Source organism: Fringilla coelebs (assembly GCF_963513975.1).
Source record: "Fringilla coelebs genome assembly, chromosome: 5".
In the NCBI taxonomy this organism is placed as follows: Eukaryota; Metazoa; Chordata; class Aves; order Passeriformes; family Fringillidae; genus Fringilla; species Fringilla coelebs.
In genome coordinates, this window is record NC_140033.1 from 68448264 (window position 1) to 68470554 (window position 22291).

General features: G+C 49.8%; 1 protein-coding gene across 2 annotated transcripts in view; it reads left to right on the plus strand.

Annotated features, from left to right (window-relative positions):
* Positions 1-2168: 2168 nt before the first annotated feature.
* Positions 2169-22291, plus strand: part of CECR2 (CECR2 histone acetyl-lysine reader) — a 92509-nt gene continuing 72386 nt past the window's right edge. For both annotated transcript variants that reach the window (XM_084205691.1, XM_084205690.1), the window contains exon 1: positions 2169-2363. In XM_084205691.1, coding sequence (XP_084061817.1) covers positions 2178-2363 — 186 coding nt within the window. In that variant the 5' untranslated portion in view covers positions 2169-2177. The remainder of the gene's footprint in view (positions 2364-22291) is intronic.

Consider the following 22291-nt stretch of genomic DNA (forward strand, 5'->3'; position numbering starts at 1 on the left):
CTCCTGTGCCATCCTCTCAGCCATGCCATTTCTCAAGTGACCCTCACAGACCCCCAAAGAGCACAGCAGTTGCCACACCAGATGAGCCTGGTAGCCTCCCTAATGCAGTCTTCACTCCAACAGTTGCTACCCTCTGATACTTCAAAGAAAGGTGCAAGAAACCCCATAGTGGACAATTATAGAATAACCCGCCCACAAGGGAAGTTTTTCCCTAATCCCTCTCCATCAGTTAGTGGTTATATTGTGCCTTGAAGCCTGACAGTTTATATCCCTTCTAAAATTTATTTATATCCTGTCTAATGTGACCATGAATGTTCTTGGTATCCATATAAATGTCTAATCCTTTTCTGAATCCTGCTAATCTCCTGGCCTCAATGAAACCTCGTGGTAACAAGTGCCATGTGTTAATTACACATGGTACAAATATTTCCTCGCACCATTTTAAATTTGCTTCCTTCCAGTTTCACTGGGTATCCCTTGATCCTGCAATAGGAAAAAGGGCAATGAAATTAGAGCTTGTTCATTCTTGCTGAGCCATGCTCCTTGATTTGTTTCTTCTCTAAACTAGCTTGTTCCCATCCTCAGCCAGTTTTCCCTGGTCAGTCTTGTTAGGCAGTGGCCTGAGACACAGCACAGAGCTTATACTTCACCTTACTCTCTGTTGATATTGTTCATTTTGAGTGGAAAAAGGGAGAAGAAACCCTGGACATCTCAAAAGTGCATGCTGAAATCAGACTGCTTTATGTCAGCAGGTGTTAGCAGCAATACAATGGCACTGATGATGCCACCAGCCTTTCCCTCCAAGTCAGAGACAGAGCAGGGTACCTGCAATGTGTGAACCTGAATCTGCAGCCTGAACCCTTGGAGCTTCAGGCTGCTCCTGAAAGGAGATATCCCTCTCCCACTCCAATTCGGGCATTTCACTGCATCCTCGCATCCACACTAGTTAAGACCAGGCTGTGGGATTAGTGCAGTTCTGAAGGAGTTGCCCTCAGCCGCAGCTCTGCCGTGGCTGTGGCTGAACTCCAGTTTCACACTGGTTTCACGGGGGGTGAGCCTAAGCTGAGGCAGCTGGGCACAGTGATCCTTTGCAGCTGTTTTGAAGCTGGACTGCGGTGGCCGCAGAGAGGTTGTCAGGTGCTGCAGTGACACACACGAGGTCACAGCTGCTCGGTGTTGCGCTGGAACTCTGTCCCATTGAGGCGGCTCCACAAGCGGGTAATTCATCCCTATTTGTCGCTGACCGTTTTCCCGTAATACAACTCAAATCAGGGCAGCGTTGCTCTTCATTTCCGAGCCCCCCAGGAGGAACGGGGGGACCGGGAGTGTGGGTGACACACAGAGCTGTCCCCGGGCACAGGAGCGCGTCCGGCTCCTCGTGGCAGCCGCATGCGGTGAACAAGAAGCGCCGCTTGGACCCCCTCACTCAGAGGCACGAAGTGGGAGCAGAAACCCTGGTGGATTCCCAGGGGTTCGCTGCACCAGGAGCCATCCCTGGCAGCTGCCGGTGCCAGCCAAGGCACCGGGACCGGCACCGGGACCGGCGGAGCCGCCGCGTGCGGGAGCGCCGCGCCCGCCGGCCCCGCCCCCGCACGATGGCCCCGCCCAATGGGCGTGGCCGGGCGGGCGCCGGGGGCCTGTTGTTGTGATGAGCGAGGGCCCCGCCCCCTCCTCGTGCACGGCCGCGCGCCGCCCCGCCCTCACGCCTTTTGTCCCCGCCCCGCCGGGCCCGCTCAGCCCCGCCTCCCGCCCGATCGCGCCTTCCCATTGGTGCTCCGGCCCCGGGACACGCCCCCGCGCGCAGAGCCCCGCCCCGCCCCGCGCGGGCCCCCCCGCGCCCATCTGTTCCCGGCGGCGCGGCCGCTCCTGCGCGGGGCGCGGGCGGCGGCGGGGAGGCGGAGGGCGAGGGCGCTGAGGGCGATGAGGATGGGCCCGCGCAGCGGCGGCCGCCCGCGGTAGGGGGGGCAGCGGCAGCAGCAGCAGCGCCCCCGCCGGCCCTGAGCCGCCCCGTGCGCGGGCGGCAGCGAGGGGGCAGCGCGGGGCCGCCGGGGGGCGGCCGCTGAGCGGCGTGGCGCCGGGGGGCGGGCGGGGCCGCAGCGCCGAGCGGCGGCGGCACACGCAGCCGCCCGCGGAGTGAGGGAGGCAGCGACCGAGCGGGCGGACGGCGGCCGCGGGAGATGTGCCCGGAGGAGGACGGCGGCTGCGGCGGCGGCGGCGGCGGCAGCGTAGCCGGCACCGGTGGCCCCGAGGCGGCGGCTGCGGTGGCGCTGGACGAGCTCCGCTCCTGGTGGGAAGTCCCGGCCATCGCGCACTTTTGCTCGCTCTTCCGCACCGCTTTCCGCTTGCCCGACTTCGAGATCGAGGTGAGAACCCCGCGGACGCCGCGCCGCGTCCCGCCGGACAGCCCGCGGGCTGTGTCCGTGCCGCCGCTCCCGCTGCGCCCCCGCTGCCCGGCGGGTCCCGCACGCCTCTCCCGCTGCCCCGCGATGTGCCGGGGCGCACCCCCGGCCCCCGGCGAGCCGCCGCATTCCGCCGGGATGCGGCGCGGGGCGTTCGCTCCGCTCGCGGCGGACCCGGCAACTTCCCCGTCCCTCCCGGGCGCGCTCGCAAACTTTCGGCGCGCCCGTCCCGGGCGGCGGCGGGCAGGAGCCCCCCGGCTCCGCGGGCGGCGGAGGCGGCCGCGGGCGCAGCGGGGCCGGCCCCGCCGGGCCGCATTGTTCCAGCGCCGGGCCGGTGTCCGCACACAAAGGTGGCGGGGGGACGGACGCGGCACGGAGCCCGCGGTGGGTCCCCCGTGCCCAAAATGGTGGCGGCGAGAGGCGGGCCCGGCCCGGTAACCCCCCACCTCCCCCGGGGGTACCAGCGGCTGCTCTTGGGGGGTTTGCCCGGCCCGCTCAGCTGTGCCCGGGTCGGCTCCTTTTGTTGCGGGTTGGGGTCCCCACCTGGCCGGTGCCGCCGCGGGGCGGGGGGCGCGGAGGGTCCTGCCGAGCCTTTTTGCCGCACCCCGGCGAGGCCGGAGGGCTCCGCGGGGCACCGCGCCGCTCATTGTGCGGCTCAGCGGAGCCGCCGGGGGATCGACGGTGCCTTCACCGCCGCCCCTGTGCCCCACGGAGGGAACGCTCTCCGCTTTCGTACCTCCTGACCCGTTTTCCCATGTAACTTTCTCGTGTGGCTTGTTTGGGTTTTGGTTTGTTTGGTTTTTGTTTTTTTCCTGCTTGATTTTAATTCTTATTTTCATGTGCGCCGCTAATGTCCCGTAAATATTTTGTGCGCCGGCTACAAATGTTACAAACAAAGTGTGTCCTGGTAGGAAATCTTTTGTGCTTGCTGTGAAAAGCTATTCTTGCCAGCGCGTTGGCAATAAACCGGGTGAATAACGCGGTGGCGTGTGTTTTTTAAAGACAGTAATTGCCCCGTGAATGCGAATTCCAAAGATGCTTAAAAGTTCAATGGGATGCGCGAAGCCCTAAAGAGCAAAACTCCTCGAGCAGGATGTGGATTTCTGAAGAGGGGGAATCCCTTATGCGGTACGAAATCTTGAAAGGGGATAAGATCTCTCAATGATGCAACTTCTTGCGAAAGAGAACTCCCCTCCCCCTCCTATTGATGCCAAACCATTAAAGGGGGAGGCTCTCCGGGCCCAGCAGCGTAAAGTCTTGAAGGAACCTGAATTTACAATGATAAAAGGGCCAAGGCACTAGCCTTTCACCTTTGGAGGCAATTAGCATCTGGCTTGCTTCACAAATGAAGTAAATGTGGGCTCCCCTTTGCTTCCCGGTGCACGCTTAGGCTGGGGGAGTTAACATCATCACTCGGAACAAATTAACTTGCTTTTTTTGGGGGGGGATGCCCGGGAGGAGGAGGAGTGCGGGCGTGTTGGTGCTGGGGGTGTTGCAGAGCCGAAGCAGCACACCGAAAACATCGCCCAAAAAAAATCTCCGTGCACGTGGATGGCCGGCAGCCCTTGGCAGAAATGGGTTTTAAAGCATGGCGATTGTCCGAGGGTCGGTGGAAATTGCGGTTAAAATCGGGATGCTGCGAGACGATGGATGCGGCTGTCAGAGCTCTGCTCCTTTCGGGCACGTGGAGTAAATCTCCTTCTCCGGCAGAGTGAGAGCAGCACAAGCAGTTTCAAAAGTTGCTGTTCCTTGAAGCTCACCGTGTCTCCTTACCTCTTGCCTGGTGTAGTTGTTCCACTCTCACCACTGGTTTGGGGATATCTGGGAACAGATCTTTGCACAAAGAGCTTGCTCAAATAGTTCATGGTTTGAAACCAATGGCCAGCGATGCGAGTTGCACTTTTTTCTAAGAGTATTGCTCTGTGTGTTTTTGTTTTTTTTTTTTTAATTTGGGCTTTATTTAGCTGCATAAAGAAGATTTCTTCCACGGTTTTGGATCTAATAATACCGGTGCCCCTTCTGGTTGGTCTCACTGCTACCTCTGACACGTGCTTGAGTTTCAGGGGTGTCTGAATAAAATGGAGGTGGCTATTCTTCTAGGGGTTTGTGGAGATGCCAGGATTTAAAACAATTTTAGGTGGAAATAAAACCGTAGCTATCCATCAAAAAGTGAATCTGTGCTCATGTGTGAATGATGTCTTCTTGCTTTAGCTTTGATAATTGTGGAGAGGTGTGGTTGCAGCTGAGCAGCGGATTGGGGTATGCCCCTTTCCTCAAAAGTTACTGCCCCTCATGAGGAACCCAGGGGTGATTGCCCCAGTCCATTTGGGCACTGAGTAAAAGGGGTGCTTGGAGTGAATCTGTGAATGCAGAAGGGAAAATGGAGATCTCAAGCTCAGAGGGTTTCAGCTGGAGGATGCTCATGCTCAAACCCCTTGAGCTTCACAGCTAATGTTTGTCCAGTATCTCTAAGGGATGGTCTTACATTGGATGCAGCTGTCTCTTCTTGGATTTTCTCTTCTTCCTAGGAGATGTGAGCTCCTCTGAGCTTAAATTCTGGCTGATGGCACTTTTCTTGCTGGTTTTCAGATACCAGTGTATCTCCAGGGGGGAGTTAGGTGCTAAACTCATACAATATCCTTACAAAAGGCAGAAGTTTTAAACAAGCCTTAATTCTGCTTGAAACAAATATCCCCAGCTCTCACTCTCCCTCCAATTTCAGCAGGCAGGTCAGGTTAAGGTTTCACTGCTACTGTCCTTAAAGGAGACAAAACCAGGTCTTCCAATTTGTGCTGTTCTGTTGGTAACTTTTAAAAAGCGCTGGGTATTTTTTGTTTTTTCTTCCCCCCATACTCCCCACCCCGTCCCTTCCCTCCTGATATTTTTTTCTTCTGCTGGGTTTCTCCATAGCTAGCTGGAAGGCTCTGTAATGAGAGGCCATCTGGACCTATCCCTCCTGTGCTGAGCAGATTTGCTGAGGGTATTTGAGAAGTTTGGGGCCTTTAGTAGTTTACAGAGGCAGAATGGAGCTCTTCTTTTTTTTCTTTTTTTTTTTTTTTCCCTTCCTTTTCACTTTTAAAATGCAAGCCCTTTACCCTCTACTTATTGGCTCAAAAGACAGTGAATCTTCCAGGCTTCCAGATGTGGGACTGCCATCAGCAGCTGGATGGCAGAAACCTGGGAAGCAAATGTTTTCATTTTCTTTTTGCTGGACCTGTGCATAGCCAGAGACCGCAGGGAAGGGGTGTCCAAGGAGAAAGAGGCACATCCATCAGGCTGGACTCTGGGCATTGTTTGGGGAGGGGGTGGGCACAGCTGGCCCTCAGGCTGGCTCTGGCAGATGCAGGCGCCTGGGCTCCTCTTTTTAAATCTCTGCTGCAGCAGCATCACCCGGCAATGGGCTCAGGAGGGGTTCAGCTACCGCCAGCAGGTCAAAAGTTCAGTGGGACAGAAGCGGGTGCTTCAGGACGTGTTCAGCTTCATGCTGTGTTTTTGCATGGATCTGAGGATGGCAGAGAGCACTTCTACCTTCTGGGGTGGGTTGGCTTTTTTTATTTTTTTTTTTTCTCCTTCCTCCCCTTTTAAATGGCTGCCTTGTCAGCCATCTGCTGTACAAAACTTGCGTGCCACTTCAAAAGTGGGCTTTTGGATGTGTTGGCTTGGTTGTCATGGCGTGTTTCTTGGTGGTTTGTAAAATCACAGAATGGGTAAGGTTGCAAGGGACCACACTGAGTCATCTGATCCAACCTCCCTGCATCAGGCTGATCTGCATCAGGGAGTTTGTCCTTACCTACTCTAACAGCACTGCAGCAGGAGGAGGTGTGGCTGTGTGGGGCATGTCAGTTTTGTTGTTTGTCATTGCCTTGATGGACAGAAAGGATGCTCTCCACAGTCAACTTAGTGCAGGTGGTGATAGCTAGTGATTTATTTCCCTCTTCAAGACTGGACAGTAATGTGGGACACTTCTTGTGTCAAAGGATCTCCTGGCCGTGTGCCCTTCCCTCTGCAACTGAAATGTCCTCCTGGCAGCTGTGGGGATTGTTTGTATCAAAAATATTGAGAGAATATTTAACATTTTCAACCGTATTTCAGCACAGCTTGAAAACGCTGGACAGGAGCCAGTGTGGCATGGCCACCCAGCTCTTTGGCATGTGCTCTCAGGAGCTGTGAACTCCAACATTTAGGAACTTCTACCTGGGTAGGTCGAGGGGTGGTTGGCTTTCCAGAACGTGCTTGAAAATAGTCAAAACATTGTTGTAACTTGGTTTATTTGGAAAAGAGGGGAAAGCCACACTACACAGGGAAAACATAAATCATTTCCTGTGGTTTTTAAAAGCACCTTTGGGCAAATTGCCTCTGCTGTTAACTTCACTAGGGCTTTAAGATGCTTTTCCTTGCCTCTTGCCTCTTCCTAGCACTTCGGGCTCTGGGTCTGCCTTTAGGTACATTCCTCCCACCCACAGGCAGGGAGGGCACTGCTGCTCTTGCCTGCCTTTTTCCTTCTCTAGTGTGGTATCTCCGTGCAGGTCCTTGAACAGGCTCCTTCTGTCAGGAATATTATGTGGCTGTTAGAAACCAGCAGCTGCTACTGCTCCCCTGGGTCCCCCAGGAGGAGGAAGAGTGTGGAGAGAGGGAGAGCTGGAGAAGGAGAGAGCAGAGAACAGGGTTTCTTCTATCTGTGCAAACCAGATACAGCTTTAAAAGAAAAAAAATAATGTGTTAAGCAGTGTGTTAGAATTTTGATACTTTGAAAGGAATTTTTCCTAGTGAGGGCAGGATGGCCAAATACGCTCTGACCTCCACCGTCGTATCATGTTAGGTCCTGCTGAAAATTCTCTGTGCATCCCCTTGCTCTGCCCTTTGGGTGTGTCCCTCGTGATCCATGACACCAAAATGGCACAACCTTCCTGTTCTGTCAGTGGCTTGTATGGGGTTAATTACACAGACAGTGGGGTTTGGTACCCAGGTCCAGCCTCCACCCCTCTGTAGCTATTTGGGTCTGGTGCTGCTTTATGATTGGTATCACAGTGGCACATCCAATGCCTACTGGTGCCTCATCCTGCTCTGTGGTAGTTAAGATGGCCAGCTGGTTTCTGATCAGAAGAATTTAAAATCTAAGTGAGATCAATGCAGCAAGAAGGTCCTGCAAGAAAAAAAAACACATTGTCTGAGGAAAGGTAGAGTAACTGAGTGCAGGGAGGGGTGCTGTACAGACAGTAGACAGGGTTGGAAAAGATTATGGAATTCACCTATTCCAAAAAGCTAGTGTTGGTCCTGTTGTGTGGAGAGACCCATTTATGGAGCACTATGTAAAGAATTTGGGTTATACACTCAGGCCACTCTGTGATGGCTCTGCTTCCCCTGGGCAGCATCAGCTTCATCCGAGGTGTGAGCTGGGTGTTTGTTGTTTATAAAACCAAACAAAATCAAGGGCCAGTACTGGTTTTGTTCTTTCTACCTGTCCCATCTGCTGTTTGGTGCAGTTGCTGCAGTGCCCCATCCCTCTCCCCCTGTTTGTTCCAGCACCACTTCTTGCATTGCTGCTTTTGCTGTCTTAGTTATTCTGTGTGTAATAGAATCATTAACACTCTGCATGTCAGTGCTGGGCTCTAGAGTTCATTGAGATTAATGGAGGGGGGGAGGCAGAGAGATACTTCTCAGAGCTGTTGTTTCAAGTGGTCTGCAAATTGGAAAGCAGTTTCCATTTCAAATGCAGGTCACATCTTTCCCAACTGTAGATCTTAAACTTTTACACAAGTGTTTACCTTTTATATAATGATACCCTGATGTAATTGGATGCAAAAAAAAACCAAAACAAAACAAACAAAAAAACTAACCAACCAAACAAAAAAAACCTCACACCAAAAACAAACCAGAAAAAACCCCAAAATAACAACCACAACGAAAAAAAGGAATAGGTATTTCAGGAGGCTGATACATGAGTTAAAATGTTATCTTAAGCCTGTGAAAAGAAACAAATAGTGACTGCACGAAGCCAAAGGGTGTCTGAACAATGGATAAGGAAGGTTATTTTGACAGCAGCATTTTGAATGGGTCTGAGTTAGGTGACAGGGGAGTTGGGGAATGACTGTAGCAGTAGAAGGCAGAAGGGAAGGAGGAGCACGATAAGAATTTCAGGGATTTGATGGAGCACATGGAGCCTGATACTACAGATTTTATGTGGTGTTAGTATAGGCAATTCTTCTGCTGGCACAGCTGACACTGAAAATCATGCCTGGTGTTAGCTGAAGTGTTTGTGTACCCACAAGTTTAACAGTTTAAGCTGAGTTTATTTTAAAACCGATTTAAGATAATCAGGTGCAAGTCTTTCCCCACTAGAAAAAAACACCACAATAGTTTGTGCAGGAACTTAAATATGACTTTGCAGTTTGCTTTGTTTGAGAAGACCCAAGTACCACAAACAAACCTGTGCCAGTTCAATCAACCGACTTAAACTTCTGCGCAGCGCATCTAAATCGGCCCTTAAAAGTTTTTCCTTGTGGAATTTGCTCTAACCAAAGCAGCTAAAAGTAACACCTTTAAAGTGTTGCAGCTTTATATGTAGACCTGCTTAACTGTGGTCTTTCTCTCCCAGTGCATAATGCCGGCAGAGCTGTGCCATTCTGCCCCTGGCATCTGTTAAGTGCCTGCATGAAGGGTGAAGAATTAACTTTTGTAATGGCAATGGATGCTTTCATAGACTTCTTTCAGGCAAAAATCTCCTCCAGAAGAGAGCTGTGGGTAGAAATGGCAACAGCCAAGGAGTTAAAATTCCTGAATTAAAAAGTTTGTCATGTAAACATTATTGTAGGTATGTATGAATTTTTTAAAAAAATTTCCCCCCCCCCCCCTCGTTACCAGAAGCAACAGCATCTGCTGTGGTGGTGGGAACAATGCAGCCTAGTGATTCCTCCTTCCTTACAGTAGAGAATCCTGTTAAACACACAAGGCTGTGCCTCAGAGTGTATCCTTTCAGCAGGCTTGTTCCTTTTAATGGGTGCCCATTCCTGGGGTCTCCATTGTTTCACCAACAATAGCACTAGGGGCAGCTGATTTGGTTGACAGAAAATGCGTTAATTTAACAGATCTATTCCCTTTAGCCGGTCTCCTTCCTATTGTGCCCCAGTTCTCCCCCAGTTCCTGGGGAGGAGGGCCTCGAGAGCAGGGTCTGTTAGGTGGAAGGCTCCTGCAATTAGGAGGGGTTTGCAGCCTTTTGTGTGAGGAACAGAAAACAGCTGATGGGGAGAAGTGGGGAGAGCGCAGTTTGCTTACTGCCAGAACACTCATTTTTCTGCTTTTTGGGGAGGGCTTTACAGACTGCCTTTACAAGGGATGGGGGAATAACTCGACGCTAGGAGCTGATGGCAGTCAAGGTCTTTGCTTCGCTCAGAGGTGGTCTTGCAGCCCAATGTGGCAACGCCTTTCAGTGCTGGCTCAACTTCTTGACAAACTCTTTATGTACTATAAATGCTTAGCTTAAACACCAGCTTCCCACTGAAAAAGCAAAGCTGCTGGTATTACCCGGGGTAGGACTGCAGAGAGCTGGCTGGGGGAGGCAGTATGTAAGGTTAACACCAAATTACTTGAAACATGAGGGGCATAATGGTCCTCAGGGACCCCTGCCCTGGGCTAGACCACCAGTTGAGCGTGGTTTTAGGACTGGTCTGGTTTAAACAATGCAGGCTCTTCACCCTTGGGTGCACTTACACAGGTTCAGCTCTTCCCTGCAGTAACTTCCCTCGGTTCAGTAACAGAGGGGGGTGTCTCTGTTGGTTTTTACATCAGTGTGGTCAAGCAGACACATCCAGCCTGGTGGGAAGGAGAGTGCCTGCACTGCTGAGGGGGCAGTGAAACATGAAGCTCCCCTGCTCCTGGGGGCTGCCGGCTGCCAGAGAGATCTTGGTTGCCAGAAAGAAGATCTCGCTCCCTTTCAAGCCCTCACTTCAGCCACGCTTCTGACTCTGTGGTTTGCCCCTTTCCTGGCAGCATCCCAGCTGCTTGCTGGGTCCTGGCTGGGTTTTTGTGGGGGTTGTTGGTCTGTGGTGGGAGCAGGACCTCCTGCTTTTGGTGGCTGCAAGCTGCCAGGTCAGTCCAATGTGGCTCTTGAAACTCTAGCTGTGGTTTAGTTCTGGTTGCTGGGGCTGGGGATGTAAAAGGAGCTCTGGAGGGTCTTTTTCCTCCTCTTTGGTCAAGCTGTTAATTCTCTGGCTCTTTCTCTCCAGCTAAGCCTGCTGTAAAGGGGCCAGAGCTTTGTATGGCCAAAGGGTTGGAAGGCAGACCTAGCATTCTCCTTTCTGGTGAGCCCTGTATATAGGGAGTTGTGTGGCAGCAAAAATATTTATATATCCATAACACAAGGCAAAGAGGGTTGTGGTTGGAGGTTTTTTTGGTTTTTTCTTGCTTGGTTTTTTTTTTTTTTTTGTTTGTTTGTTTTAGGAGGCAAAGGGTGAGAGTTCACTTAAAGAGCTTGACTCTTAATAGAGCTTGTCATTGTCACTAATATAAAACAAATGATGAGCATGGGAGAGGAGTCAAAGGCTCCCTCTTCTGGTGTTCTGGAAAGGTTCAAATACTGAAAAATAAGCAAGGAAAAATACCTCTTTTGTACTTTCTTGTGGTATTTTGTGACCTCACTTAGGCCTGATCCTTACTGGCCCACCATGCAAGTCTCTTCATGTCCCATAAATACACAACCTTACCCGCTCTCTGTGGAAGCAAAATGCATTTTCAAATGCAAAATATGTTACACTTGGGAGTAAAAGTGAGTCCTGGTTTCAGAAGGGTTCTCAGTCTGAGCATGGAAAATGGCAGCCCTGCATGTCCCTGTGATGTTTCTCAGTGCTTCCCTTTGCTTCTCCTCTTTACTGCACCCTCCTCTTGCAATGGCCATGTCATTTGTGTCCCGTGCATTTCCCAGGTCCCACGTGTGCACTGGCATGTAAACATGTTTGGGATGACTGGAGTGGCCAAGTATGCTGAGCACTCCCTCTAGGAAAGCCTGTCCAAGGCTCTGGCACTGCTGCTGCTTTAGGTCGAGTCAGTCCAGAATTCAAAACTTATTAGTGGTTGATTGATGGAGAAATGTGCACTAGGAGTAGTAGTTTGTTGGGAATTTTAGATGAATTTTCTAAAAACCATCATAAAAAGTGTAGTACCTCTGAAATTAATAGAATTTCAGAGCATTAGAGAAGGGACATTTTTTCCTTTCATATTTTTTTCCTTCACTGGAGAGCTGGCCATCACATGGCTTATTTTTCCCCTGTGTTGTTAGTATGGACTCATGAGCAGTGTCTGGTGGAGCCTGAGGACATCAATTCTCAACCTGCCTTCCAGGGCAGCAGCTCCTGCCGCTGTCAGGGCTGGCAGTAAAACTGCTCACCCAGATAAAAAACTTTTCTCTAAAGTGAGCTGTGCCTCCCCAGAAGCAGTTCCCCCAGCCAGCTCCCTCCACAGCCCCACAAAAGGGTTGTACCAGCACGACTGAAGCAGTGGCACAGGAATGGAAACAGGCAGCAGGGAGGGGAAGGGCTTTTTATAGCTGACACTTCTGCTGAAAGAAACGCTTATCGCACCGCAGCCCTGGGAGCAGGTGGAGTGAGCCTGCACAGGTAACAACAGGTCATGCAGCAGGGAGGGCACCTGGGGAAGAAACCTTATCAGTAAGACCCTCCCTGAAAGGGTTTTGGGTTATATCAAGCCTTGATACATTTATTTTTTTCAAGTGAACATTCTGGTTAGGAATATTTTTGTTTGGAGTTAGGTGGTGAGCCTTTAAGTTGTTTATTCTGTAGTCAGTCCTGAATGTGCAGCTGAAATCAGTTAAACTTCAGTGGAGCTGGGAGTCTTGATGCATTTCTTTTTTCAAGTGAACATTCTGCTTAGAAAAGTTTTAATTTGGAGTTAGGTGGTGAAATTTAAATTGTTGATTCCACAGTCAGTCCTGAATGTGCAGCTGAAATCAGTTAACCTTCAGTGGAGCTGAGAGTCGCACAAAACCAGGATAGTGCAAAATTCTTTTCAAGAAAATTCAGGCTTTCTCTAAAAAAACAAAACAAAAAAATTTCCCCCAGAGAAAAAGGTTTCTCTGTGGCTCTGGTCGCCCAGCAATGCAGATATCTATCCATCAGGAATTGTTTGCCTGTGCTGAAGAGGCTGGAGCAGCTTGCCCTGTCGGACAGGGCAGCCATGTAGAATAAACAGGGAATAGCAGTCTCGATTTCCTTTCTTTCAGCCTGATACAAGGTGCAGAGGCACCGAAGACTATTTTGCTCTTAAGATAATTGTGAGTTGGAGAGGATCAAAGGGCTTGAGGGGGCTTTTTTGGTTGAAAGGGGATTTTCTCCATGGACAGCTGCAGTAGTGCATTAGTAGTGCAATGGATTATCTTTCCATGATCTGTAGGATCTCAACCAGCTATCGAGGGGCCCCACTGAAGGCTGCTGCTGCTTGGGGGAGGCAGAGTGAAAGTCTCCTCTAGCAGGGAGACCTGTGATGCCTGGGAGCTCGGACCACTTGACTCCCCCTGCCCCAGCAGGGTGGGTGGTGCTGGATATTCTTAGACTGCAGATAGTGCTGGGAGCGTGGGGAAAGGGAGCCCAGCTCCCAGTCATGAGTAACTGCAGCTGATGCCCTGCATCCACCCTGCTCTCCAGTGGAAGTGCTTATTAAGGAATGTGAGAAGCGAGCCGATTCCAGCTGCTGTGGCATCCCCTAAAGGGAAATGTGTAATTTGGGAGGGTGTTGTGAGTCCCTTGGTGGAACAAACTGCTCTCTGTAGTAAACATCTGAGCTGCCAAATGCCCGGACTTTGTCATTTTGGGAAGTTTTGGATGATGGCTGCTCTGAATAGCTGTGCCATTGAGAGGGTGTCCCTGCACATGCCTGGATGGGTGTCTGTGTCCTTGCTCTGCCTGCAGGGAGGCAGCGCATCTGGCCTGACTGTGGCAAGGGTGGCAGGAGGGGATGGGACAGGGCTTGGTGCTATCAGAGGTGGAGATCAGGTCATGCTGTGCCTCCCTGACCCGGTTTCAGGGCCCGGGGATGGGGGGGCTGGAATGTGTGGGGCAGAGCTGTCACGGAATGCGGGTTCCCAGGTGGCCGGGTCCCCAGGTGGCCACTTCAGTGCCTTGTGCTTGGGCTCAAATTGCATCTGTGCTGGTTAATGAGTGCTGGGGCAGCCCTGCCCCACCAGCTCCTCCTGTGCACACCTCCTCGGGCAGGGAGTGGGATGCCAGCAAGACAGGAGTGACCATAGCATCTTGTGTGCTAAACTTGCCCTCCCAGCACTTTTAGGATTTTCTGTTAACTTTAATGATGGAAGCTTTATGGCTTTTTGGTTGGTTGGGGTTTTTTGGGAGTAGTGAAACACAAAATGGGATGAACCCAGCTTTGGATTTCAGGGCTGAGGTCTTTCTTGGGACTGGCAGTTAGAAAACCTTGTCTTTATTTGTAAGCAGGACTGGTTTCAGAATTTAAGGGCCACCATATGATGTTGTGTTGTTTTTCCTTGGAGTAGCGACTACAGTTTATAATCATTGCCTAGTCCTTAGCCAGTTGGCAGGGAGACTGCTGTGAAGGGATTGATTATTAGTGGATGCTTCATTGTGCTGTCCAAGCCTGACTTTCTTGATCTAACCAGTTTCCTGCAGTTGGAATGGCTGTACTCAGCAGAGGGAAGAGAGGGAGATGTGTCTCTTCCCTCCCAGCAGCGCTGTTTCTTGTTCATGGGAAATACTCAGGATAAGAAGGGTCAACAAAAAGTGTCAACACTTGAGCAATCTCATAGAAAGCCAGCTGGCTGGGGACTGCTCACAATTTTTCTGCTTCCTCTTGTGATTCTTTCAGTGTTTGTTTTTGGAGTGGTGACTTGAAACTAGCGCTGTTTGGTGTGAGCATCCTGGAGGCTCCGCCCTTTCCCTGGGAGAGGCACCGGCAGAGTGGAAACATAATCAGGAAGATGATCTGGAGCTCAGAAAGGTGAAGACACGCTGGCAGCTGTGGCAGTTGAAGATGAGTTAGTGCTTAAACTGGCAGTGAGGACATGCACAAGTACAGAGGCAGCAGAGCAGGCTGGAGCTTGGGCAGCAACATCTGCCAGGCTCCTTGGATAGAAGCTGGGATGGTTTGGTCCTGCTGAACCACATCCTGCTGCAGCTCCTCTGATAAACCTAGGCTAGCTAATTAGAAGCTAGGAGGTGTGCAGCTAGGCACAGAGCAGCCGTGCTGGACTGGAGTAGCTGGTGCTGCTGTTTGGGAAAGGGAGTTTGAGCTGGGTCTGAGCAGGGGGGTTTGTGAGGAAGGGGAGGTGTGTGTCAGGCTTGGGCTGGGCTGCACATCCCACCTTGCTATGCTTAGGCTGAACAGCAGCAACTGGAAGAGGACAACTGAGCTAATGCTTAAAAGGTGGAGGGATGGAAGACTCCACACCAGGTCTTGGAAGTTTGATCCTAACCCTCTGCTTGTCTCCTGCTTTCCTCCCCCACTCCCAAAGCCCCTCTTGGGCTGTGTGGAAGTGTCCCAGTTCTTGCAGCTGTGTTAGTTGTAATGGGTCATTTAGTCCTGAAATCCCTGTTTGAAAGGGGCAAGTCCTTGCCTCGTGTGACAGCTGCCGCCTTGCACTTTTCCCCAGGCTGGAAATAACTGCATATGACACAGGAGCAGCTCGTGGCATGGGGGAGGGAGGAAGGTTTCTGGCTTCCTCTTAGTGCTGTAATGGCTTTGCTGTGTGCCTCTTCTCCCATGTGGACCATAGCAGAGCCATGCCCCACATATTTAGCAGATCTCTCAGCTGGCAGTGCCCAGGCAATACCCTTAACAGCCTGGCACTCTGCAGGCTCTGTATCTGGAGCCTTCCTGTGCAGCTGGGAGCAGGACAGAAGGGATGTGAGGTGGAGGTGGTGGTGATGCTTGCCTGGAGCATCAGGGAGCCTTGCTGTTGTGTGCAGAGGCAGAGACAAGGAGAGGGAAGGTGGGAATGTTTCTGCTCCCTGCTCCCCTCTTCAAAATCCAAAGGCTTGAGCCCATGGAAACCTGGCCAGCTTTTCCTTCCAGCTGAAGGGCTGTCTCCTGATTGGAATGACAGCTTTGAACTGGAAGACATTATTTCATTAGTGTGCTAATCAGATACAGAGATTACCTGATTGGCTACTTAATAATTAAATGAAGTTGCCTGTAATTCTTTGAGCACACACAGAACTAATTAAATTAACCCTTCACTGCCCTGCATGCCTGGGATGCACTTGTGTGAAATGGAGAGGGCAGCTTCCCCAGTGTGGGGACTGTGATCAGAAGGGGATGGTGGTCATGAAGTGGCCACTGCAGGACTGCCAGAGTGGGCTTATCAGGAGCCTGGAGAGGAGAAGATGATGCGCTCTTGTACCCTTTCACTTTAATTTGGCACACCTGGTGTGTGATCTGTGTGTCTGGCAATGGGTTACCAACAGATCCTGTGTCCAAATAGCCAAAAGAATGCGCTGGGCTCATGGAGTTGATGCCAAGGCATGTGCAGTAACCCATCCCATCACCTGGGACCGCCTGGTGAAAAGCAGGGAGAAGGAAAACCTGCACTTGATAGTTGTTCTTAAAGAGAGACAGTCAAGCAGGGACCTGAAGATGTTCTCCTGTGCTTTTGAAGCATTATTCTTCCCTGTCCTCACTGGCACGTGGGCACAAGCCAGGTTCTTTCCTTGCATTTGGCAGGATTCCACCAATTCAACTTCTTGACCACCTATTTCTCTCTGCTCCTGCAGTGTCTGCTCCAGGAACTGCACTTTGCTCATGCTCACAAGGGTGTATTTCTAGCAGTTTGAGGAGGACACAGAAGTCATGTCAGTGCCATAACTTTCTTATATTATAGATTGAAAAAAAAAGTGAAAAGAGTAATCAACAGAAAGTCTCCTTGTGTTCTCCAGCCCCTGTGCTATGCCCAAGCTTTCAGCTTCTGTGATGCTAGAGGTGTGGCAGTTTGAAATTTATAGTGAAAGGCTGATTTTTTATAATGTGTGAGAGAATTGTTACTGTGTTGAAGACACTCTGTGTTTGATCATTTCATTGCTAGGGCGAAGAGCTAGCATCTATAATTTTTTTGTATCCATTTTTAGTGCTAAGCACTGGGTTGAAGCAACAGAAAAGCTACCTTATAATAATCCAACTCTCTTCCCTTGCTGCTGCCACTGTCTCCTTCTAGACTTTGCCCATACATGTTAAAATGAAACTGTCAAATTAAGCACATTTCACTGTCATCCAGAGCTAAACTTGGCAGAGAAGAGCCCTTGGACCTTCTGGCCTAAGTTAACCACGGCTGGCTTCAGCTACCCCAGTCAGGAATTGCTGTGGCATGCAGAACAGCTTTCCCCTTCCCCATGGTCCATGTTGCTGACTCTGTCCTCTTTTTCCCTGAAGATTGGTTGTAGCAGCAGTGTCCTTGGAGCCAGCAGAGGGATAAATATCTCGAGCCTCTGCTTTGTCTTTAAAATCTGGCTTCCACATGACAGGCAGCCCAAAATGCTTTCGAAAACAGGTCAGGAGACAGAAGAAAACAGGGAGGATGGGAAACAAAAGGGCAGCTTTCAGGGTAATTAGATGGTTTCAGTGCTCCTTCTGGCAGGGAGCATTGGCTGGTGAGACATGACCCCCTGTGCTGACTCCCTACAGATGTGGGTGTGCTGGCAGGGTTTGAAGGGAGAGCAGAGAGAACAGCCAGAGCCTTGGGATGTTCTTGTGTCCCTCCTGATCTCTGAGATTGAGCATCTCCACTTCCCAGCCCTTGGATCTCCTCTCCCCACAAACCAACCTTTGCTATTTTTCCTCCAGTCCCCTCTGCCTCCCTGGGTCAGACCCAGCTCTGTGATTCCCACCTGTGACTCCCAGCCAGGATCTCTGGGAAGGTGCTTGCCCCCATTTTATGAGCTATGGGTCTTAAAAGTGTGGGCTTGGGGGAGGCAGGGAAAGTGGGTACAATGCAAGGTCGAGCTGGAGCCCAGGCACAGCTAGGCTTTAGTGTTGTTAATATTTGATGGTGTCTGTTGTAAAAGGGCAGCAAGTCAGGCTGGCCGATCTGTGTCCGGGCTGTTGCTGCAGTAGAAAGCTGTTCTCAGAGATTTCTGAAACAAAGGGTATTCCAGTGTGTGGTGGAAGTGGCCATTTAAACACATCTGACCGTAAAGATGCTCCCTTCGAGCAATTTCGATATCAGAGCTTGTGGGACTCACTCCTGTGGGCAAAATCCTGCTCCATCAGACAGAGCCTGAATGCTGGAGATTGGGTTTGGGGATGGAGTTCAGGGAGGATTTTTACCTCTTGTGTCCTCCTCTTTGTTTTTGTTTATGGGTTTACAAAATCAGATTAGCATTTCAATGTTGGAGGCAGAGCCCTTGGGCAGTGGTGGAAGGCAGCCTGGTTCAGCAGGTTTGGGATTACTGCTCCTTTCCCAGCAGCAGTGAGGAGCAAAGCCCGAGGCTTCTCCCTGCTGGGAATGCACCCAAGCTGCAGCCACCCCTCCAGCGTGTCTGAAGGTGGATGGGCAGTGTCCCCGGGAAGGGTAATTAGCCTTCCTTTCAGGCAAGGATAATTGTTTTATTATTTTAAATAGTAGCACAAATTCGGGGGGAATAAAAAAAGAACCCCCTAAGAGCTCTTAATCTAGAAGCTGTTCACTTTTTCTGGTTGTAGCTGTTGGTCTAATAGGTGTAGCCTGTGCACAAGCTGGGCTTTGCTGTAATCCTGGGAATCCCAGGATCCAGAGCCCTATAGCTTGAGTAAAACAGCGTATGGAATAAAAGAGAAGTCCATGCCCCTTTCCTCTCCCTGTCAGGCACAATGCTGTACTCAGTTACACTGGTGCAAATTTAGAGCAGGTCCAGTGGCTTCAAGTCAATGTATTCCAGACTCATGTTTTAATTGCAGAAGGTAGTGTCTCTTCTGAAACCCAAGTTTTCTCTCTGGGCCATTCTGTGTTTGTTCACCAGAGCTGGCTGCAGCTCCATGCAGCACCTAATCTGTGTGCTGAGAATGCAGTGCATGGGAGCAGCCTTAGGTGCTCCTGCAGTGCAAGACTCGTGCATGTGGTTGAGCTTGCAAATTTGCCTTCACACAAGAAGCTTAAAGAAGAGATATTTTAAGCACAAGAAATTATTTGTGTTTATTCCTTCTTTATTCTGAAGAAAATGTAAAGATCTTTTTGTAAGATGTTCCCCTGGTTTGATTAAATTGTTTATATGGCTTTTCTCCCTATGTTCAAAGATGCCACTGTATTTTTTCTTGGAAGACTCTTAAAAAAAAAAATCTTCTCAGCTTGTAGCTATTGACAAAAAGGGATCTGAGTCTGTTTCAAAAAAAAAAAAATTCTTTAGATTTATCTCACCTGCTCAGGTGCCTCAAGTCCAGTTCTGATTTCTTTTGTTCTAATATATTTTATAACCGCCAGTTCTGTGTGCTGCCTCACTTATACCGGGGCACTGTGCACACACCTTCATTCCTCACTGCCCTGCACGTTGCTGTTTGTCTGCTGTCTGGGAGAGGAGTCGTTCAGGGTGCCAATATGTTAAGCTGTTGAGAGAATGGGGAGAGCTGAGATGAAGGTATTGTTATGCTGGAAGGTGTTAATTGGTGCTATCAGCCACTTGTTTGATTTCTAGACCATTACTGCAGTCCTTGAAGTTGTGTCTGAGCCAAGCAAATGGCAGGGGCTCTGCAAGTCCCCCCATCTTGCCTTTTTTTGAGTGCTTATTGACACAGAAATTAGCAGGGCTCTCTCTGCCCACTTGAGCAGAGAGGAAGTGCCTGGGTGTTGGGGAGCTGGCTGGGTGTACTATACAGAAATTAACACATTGCTTGTGAGCCCTGGCCTGGCACCCTGGCTTTGCAGGGGATGGAGGGGAGATGCTGAATGGTGTGGGGATATTTCTGGGTTCCTTAGAAGCAGAAGAACTCATGTGCTTGGGGGATGTTTTCTTGTGTGATGTTTCCTGCTTTAGAGGCAGACGCTTGATATCATTTAGGGCAGAGTTGTCCCATAGGGCCAACACCCAGCTGCCAAATAGAACCTCGTATTTGTAGTCCAGGATTTCTGCCCAGGGAAAGGACAAGTGAGAGTCTCCATTCCTCCCCCTGTAGCAGGAACAAGAGTGGCTGGCTCCTCTGCAGCCAGGGGGGAAATCCTCTCCACAGCTGCCCTTTCTCCTACAGCTGGGAAGTAAGGAACCATCCTGATTTCCCTGATTTATTTTCCTACTTTTTTCCCGGGTGCAATAAGAAGTGGGATGGGGAGTGGCACCTGCAGAAGCTTGGAGACAGAGTGCATGAATGCCTCCCCTTCCATCCAAAGGTCCACGGTGTGTTGAACATTGCTCAGCCATAGCTTTGTGTGCTCCTCTTGGCATACACAGAGGCACATGAATGCAGCCCCAGGTGCCTGCTCCTGACATTCCTTTGCTCATGGTGGGTGGAGTGTTGCCACCCTGGTGTCCCTCCCTGGTGTCATGGCTCTGCTTGCTGCTTTTCCTGAACGTTCATGCTGTGCACCTGGCTTTGTGCTATGCCATGTGTGGAAAATGGAGTGAGAGAAGGCAGCTGAACAGAGAGGTGATGCTAAATGGAGGCTGGGAGCTTGAAGGTATTAATGACCAATGAGGACCATTATGAGAGGAAAGTCAGTCAAGACTTGATTTCAGAAAAGACTGATAATGAAACCCCAATATAGAATCACAGAAATGTACAGTCAGAGTGGACCTCTGGAAGTCTCTTATCCAACCTCTTCGTGGGATTCAGGCTGTCACCAGCAGTAGGTCAGGTTAACCATGGTCTGAAGATTGCATAATTTTTCTGTTCTCATCTATTCTCTGAATGCTTTTCTTTCCCTTTTCCCATTCCCCCAAAAGAGAGCAGAATTGTGAAAAGAGTCAAGAGATTATTTAGCAATGCATGGCCTAAAACTGCTGAAATTCAGCTTGGGCAAAAGGGGAGCTTTTAGTCCTGAAGCAGGGATACAGCTTTTGCTAGCATTGTTTTTTGAAACTCCATTTGAGCTGTGACTGACAATAAGTCAGGGTTGGAAACTGCTGTTCCTTTTTTCATTCTGTAGGGAACAGTTTGCCTTTGAGGGATGGCTGTTGCTTGAGCAGGAATACCTTACTTCAGGAGTCATTATGCAGGCACTCCAAATGGGACCTGTGGGTAAGCACCACACAAAATAGCAGCTGTTGCCCTGAGAGAAATGCCTTAGGCCAGACAGGAAGATTTTTATTTGTTTTATTGTTGAGAACAGATAGCCAAGGGTTCTGGCCTTTGGTTTTTTAATACACAGCTTGTTTTCATCCACTCCTACATGCCTGAAATCTGTGGCTTTATCTAGTCTCTAAATCCCTATCAGCACCTCCACAGGTGTTCCTGTGCAACTCTTTCTGGGGCTGCACTGAAACAGGTCAGGCAGCTGATCTGGACAGTGGATAAAAAAACCTAAAACACCTCAACTCCCATTCCCTCCAGTTATTTTTTGCCTGGATTAGTTTCATGAGCTGGCTTATAGAGCAGCCTGGCAAATAGTTGTGCCAGCCATACCGTGCTGTGGAGTTTGGATAAGCAGTGGGGATGAGCAAAGGGGCAAGAATAATTTAGTGTTCAGAGTGGACTGTCATGTCAGACTGATCATGCAGGCATTTATCACTGTCAGTGGAAAGAAATTGAACTTGGAGAGATGAGTGGAGTCTATTTTAGAGTGACATGAATCACTCTGAAGGTGTTCCCCTCTTTTCTCCATGGATGATGATGGGGAACTGAGTGTACCAGCTCTGACAAGACATCAAACTTAAACCTCACTTTTTGACTTTTATGTTTAATAATGAAAGTATTGGCATGCCTGATTATTGTTTATAATGCTTCACCTTCAGTGCTGTTGGAAATACAGAAAATGTCACCAGCTGTAAGCAGAACCCCAAACTTCCTAGCAGGGCAGTTGTGAGCGATAGTGATGCCATGAAAATCCAGCTGCTAACCATAAAAGTGGTTGAAGAGCTAAATATTAGCTTTGGGGGAAAAAAAGCACTTTTAACTACTGCCCATTGCCTCACCTTTGGGTAAAGCTGCCCAGAAAATGGTGGTGTTCCTGCACACTTTTCAGCATTTCTCTCCTGCAGTGCTGCATTCAAAGACCAATATTGCCTGCTAATGTAATTTGTATTTGAGCTCAAGTGGTGGTGATGGTAGAGAAAGTGCCTGCTTCAAATCATCACTGTGACATGAGAGTGAGGGTTTTGTTGTACATTATTGGGAGGGTTTTTTTTGTGTTGAAACACATGCTAAATGATTACAAATTCAGTTTCTTGACAGGAATCACAGCAGCCTTTAATTCAGTGCCTTGTACCTGTAGATGATGATTGGTTTTAATTACAGGTTGATATGTTTTTTCCGTGGGCTTGCTCTGTTTGGTAGGTGGTGCTGAGAGTACAAACCAAGGCTGTGCACTGAAGGAAGCTCTGGCTATGTGGTTCTCACCTTCTTTGCTAAAGAAGCTGGGAAGTGGGCAGGATATGAGAGATGGAGGCTGCCACAGGGAAAGAAAGGATGTCTGTTGGTTACAGGAGGGTGTAGTGCTTTATCTGTCTAGCCAGAGGCAAGGCAGATGTGAGCTCCAGAGCTTTCCCCTCTTCTGCCCTAAGAGATGACAGCTCCTTTTCATCCACCAGTTCAGCTTTGTGGGGCTGTGCTTGTGCAGGGAGGAGAGGGAATGATCCAGGTTTCAAAAGTTAAATTTTGGAGGGATTTTGTTTTGCTTCTCTTTTTCAACTGAAATTACTTTGGTTGTCTGACTTGCAATAAAACCATAAAATGAGTGGAATAGGAGTAGGAATAGAGGAATAAGGATAGATTTTTCCAACTGAAACATGCTGATATTAGGT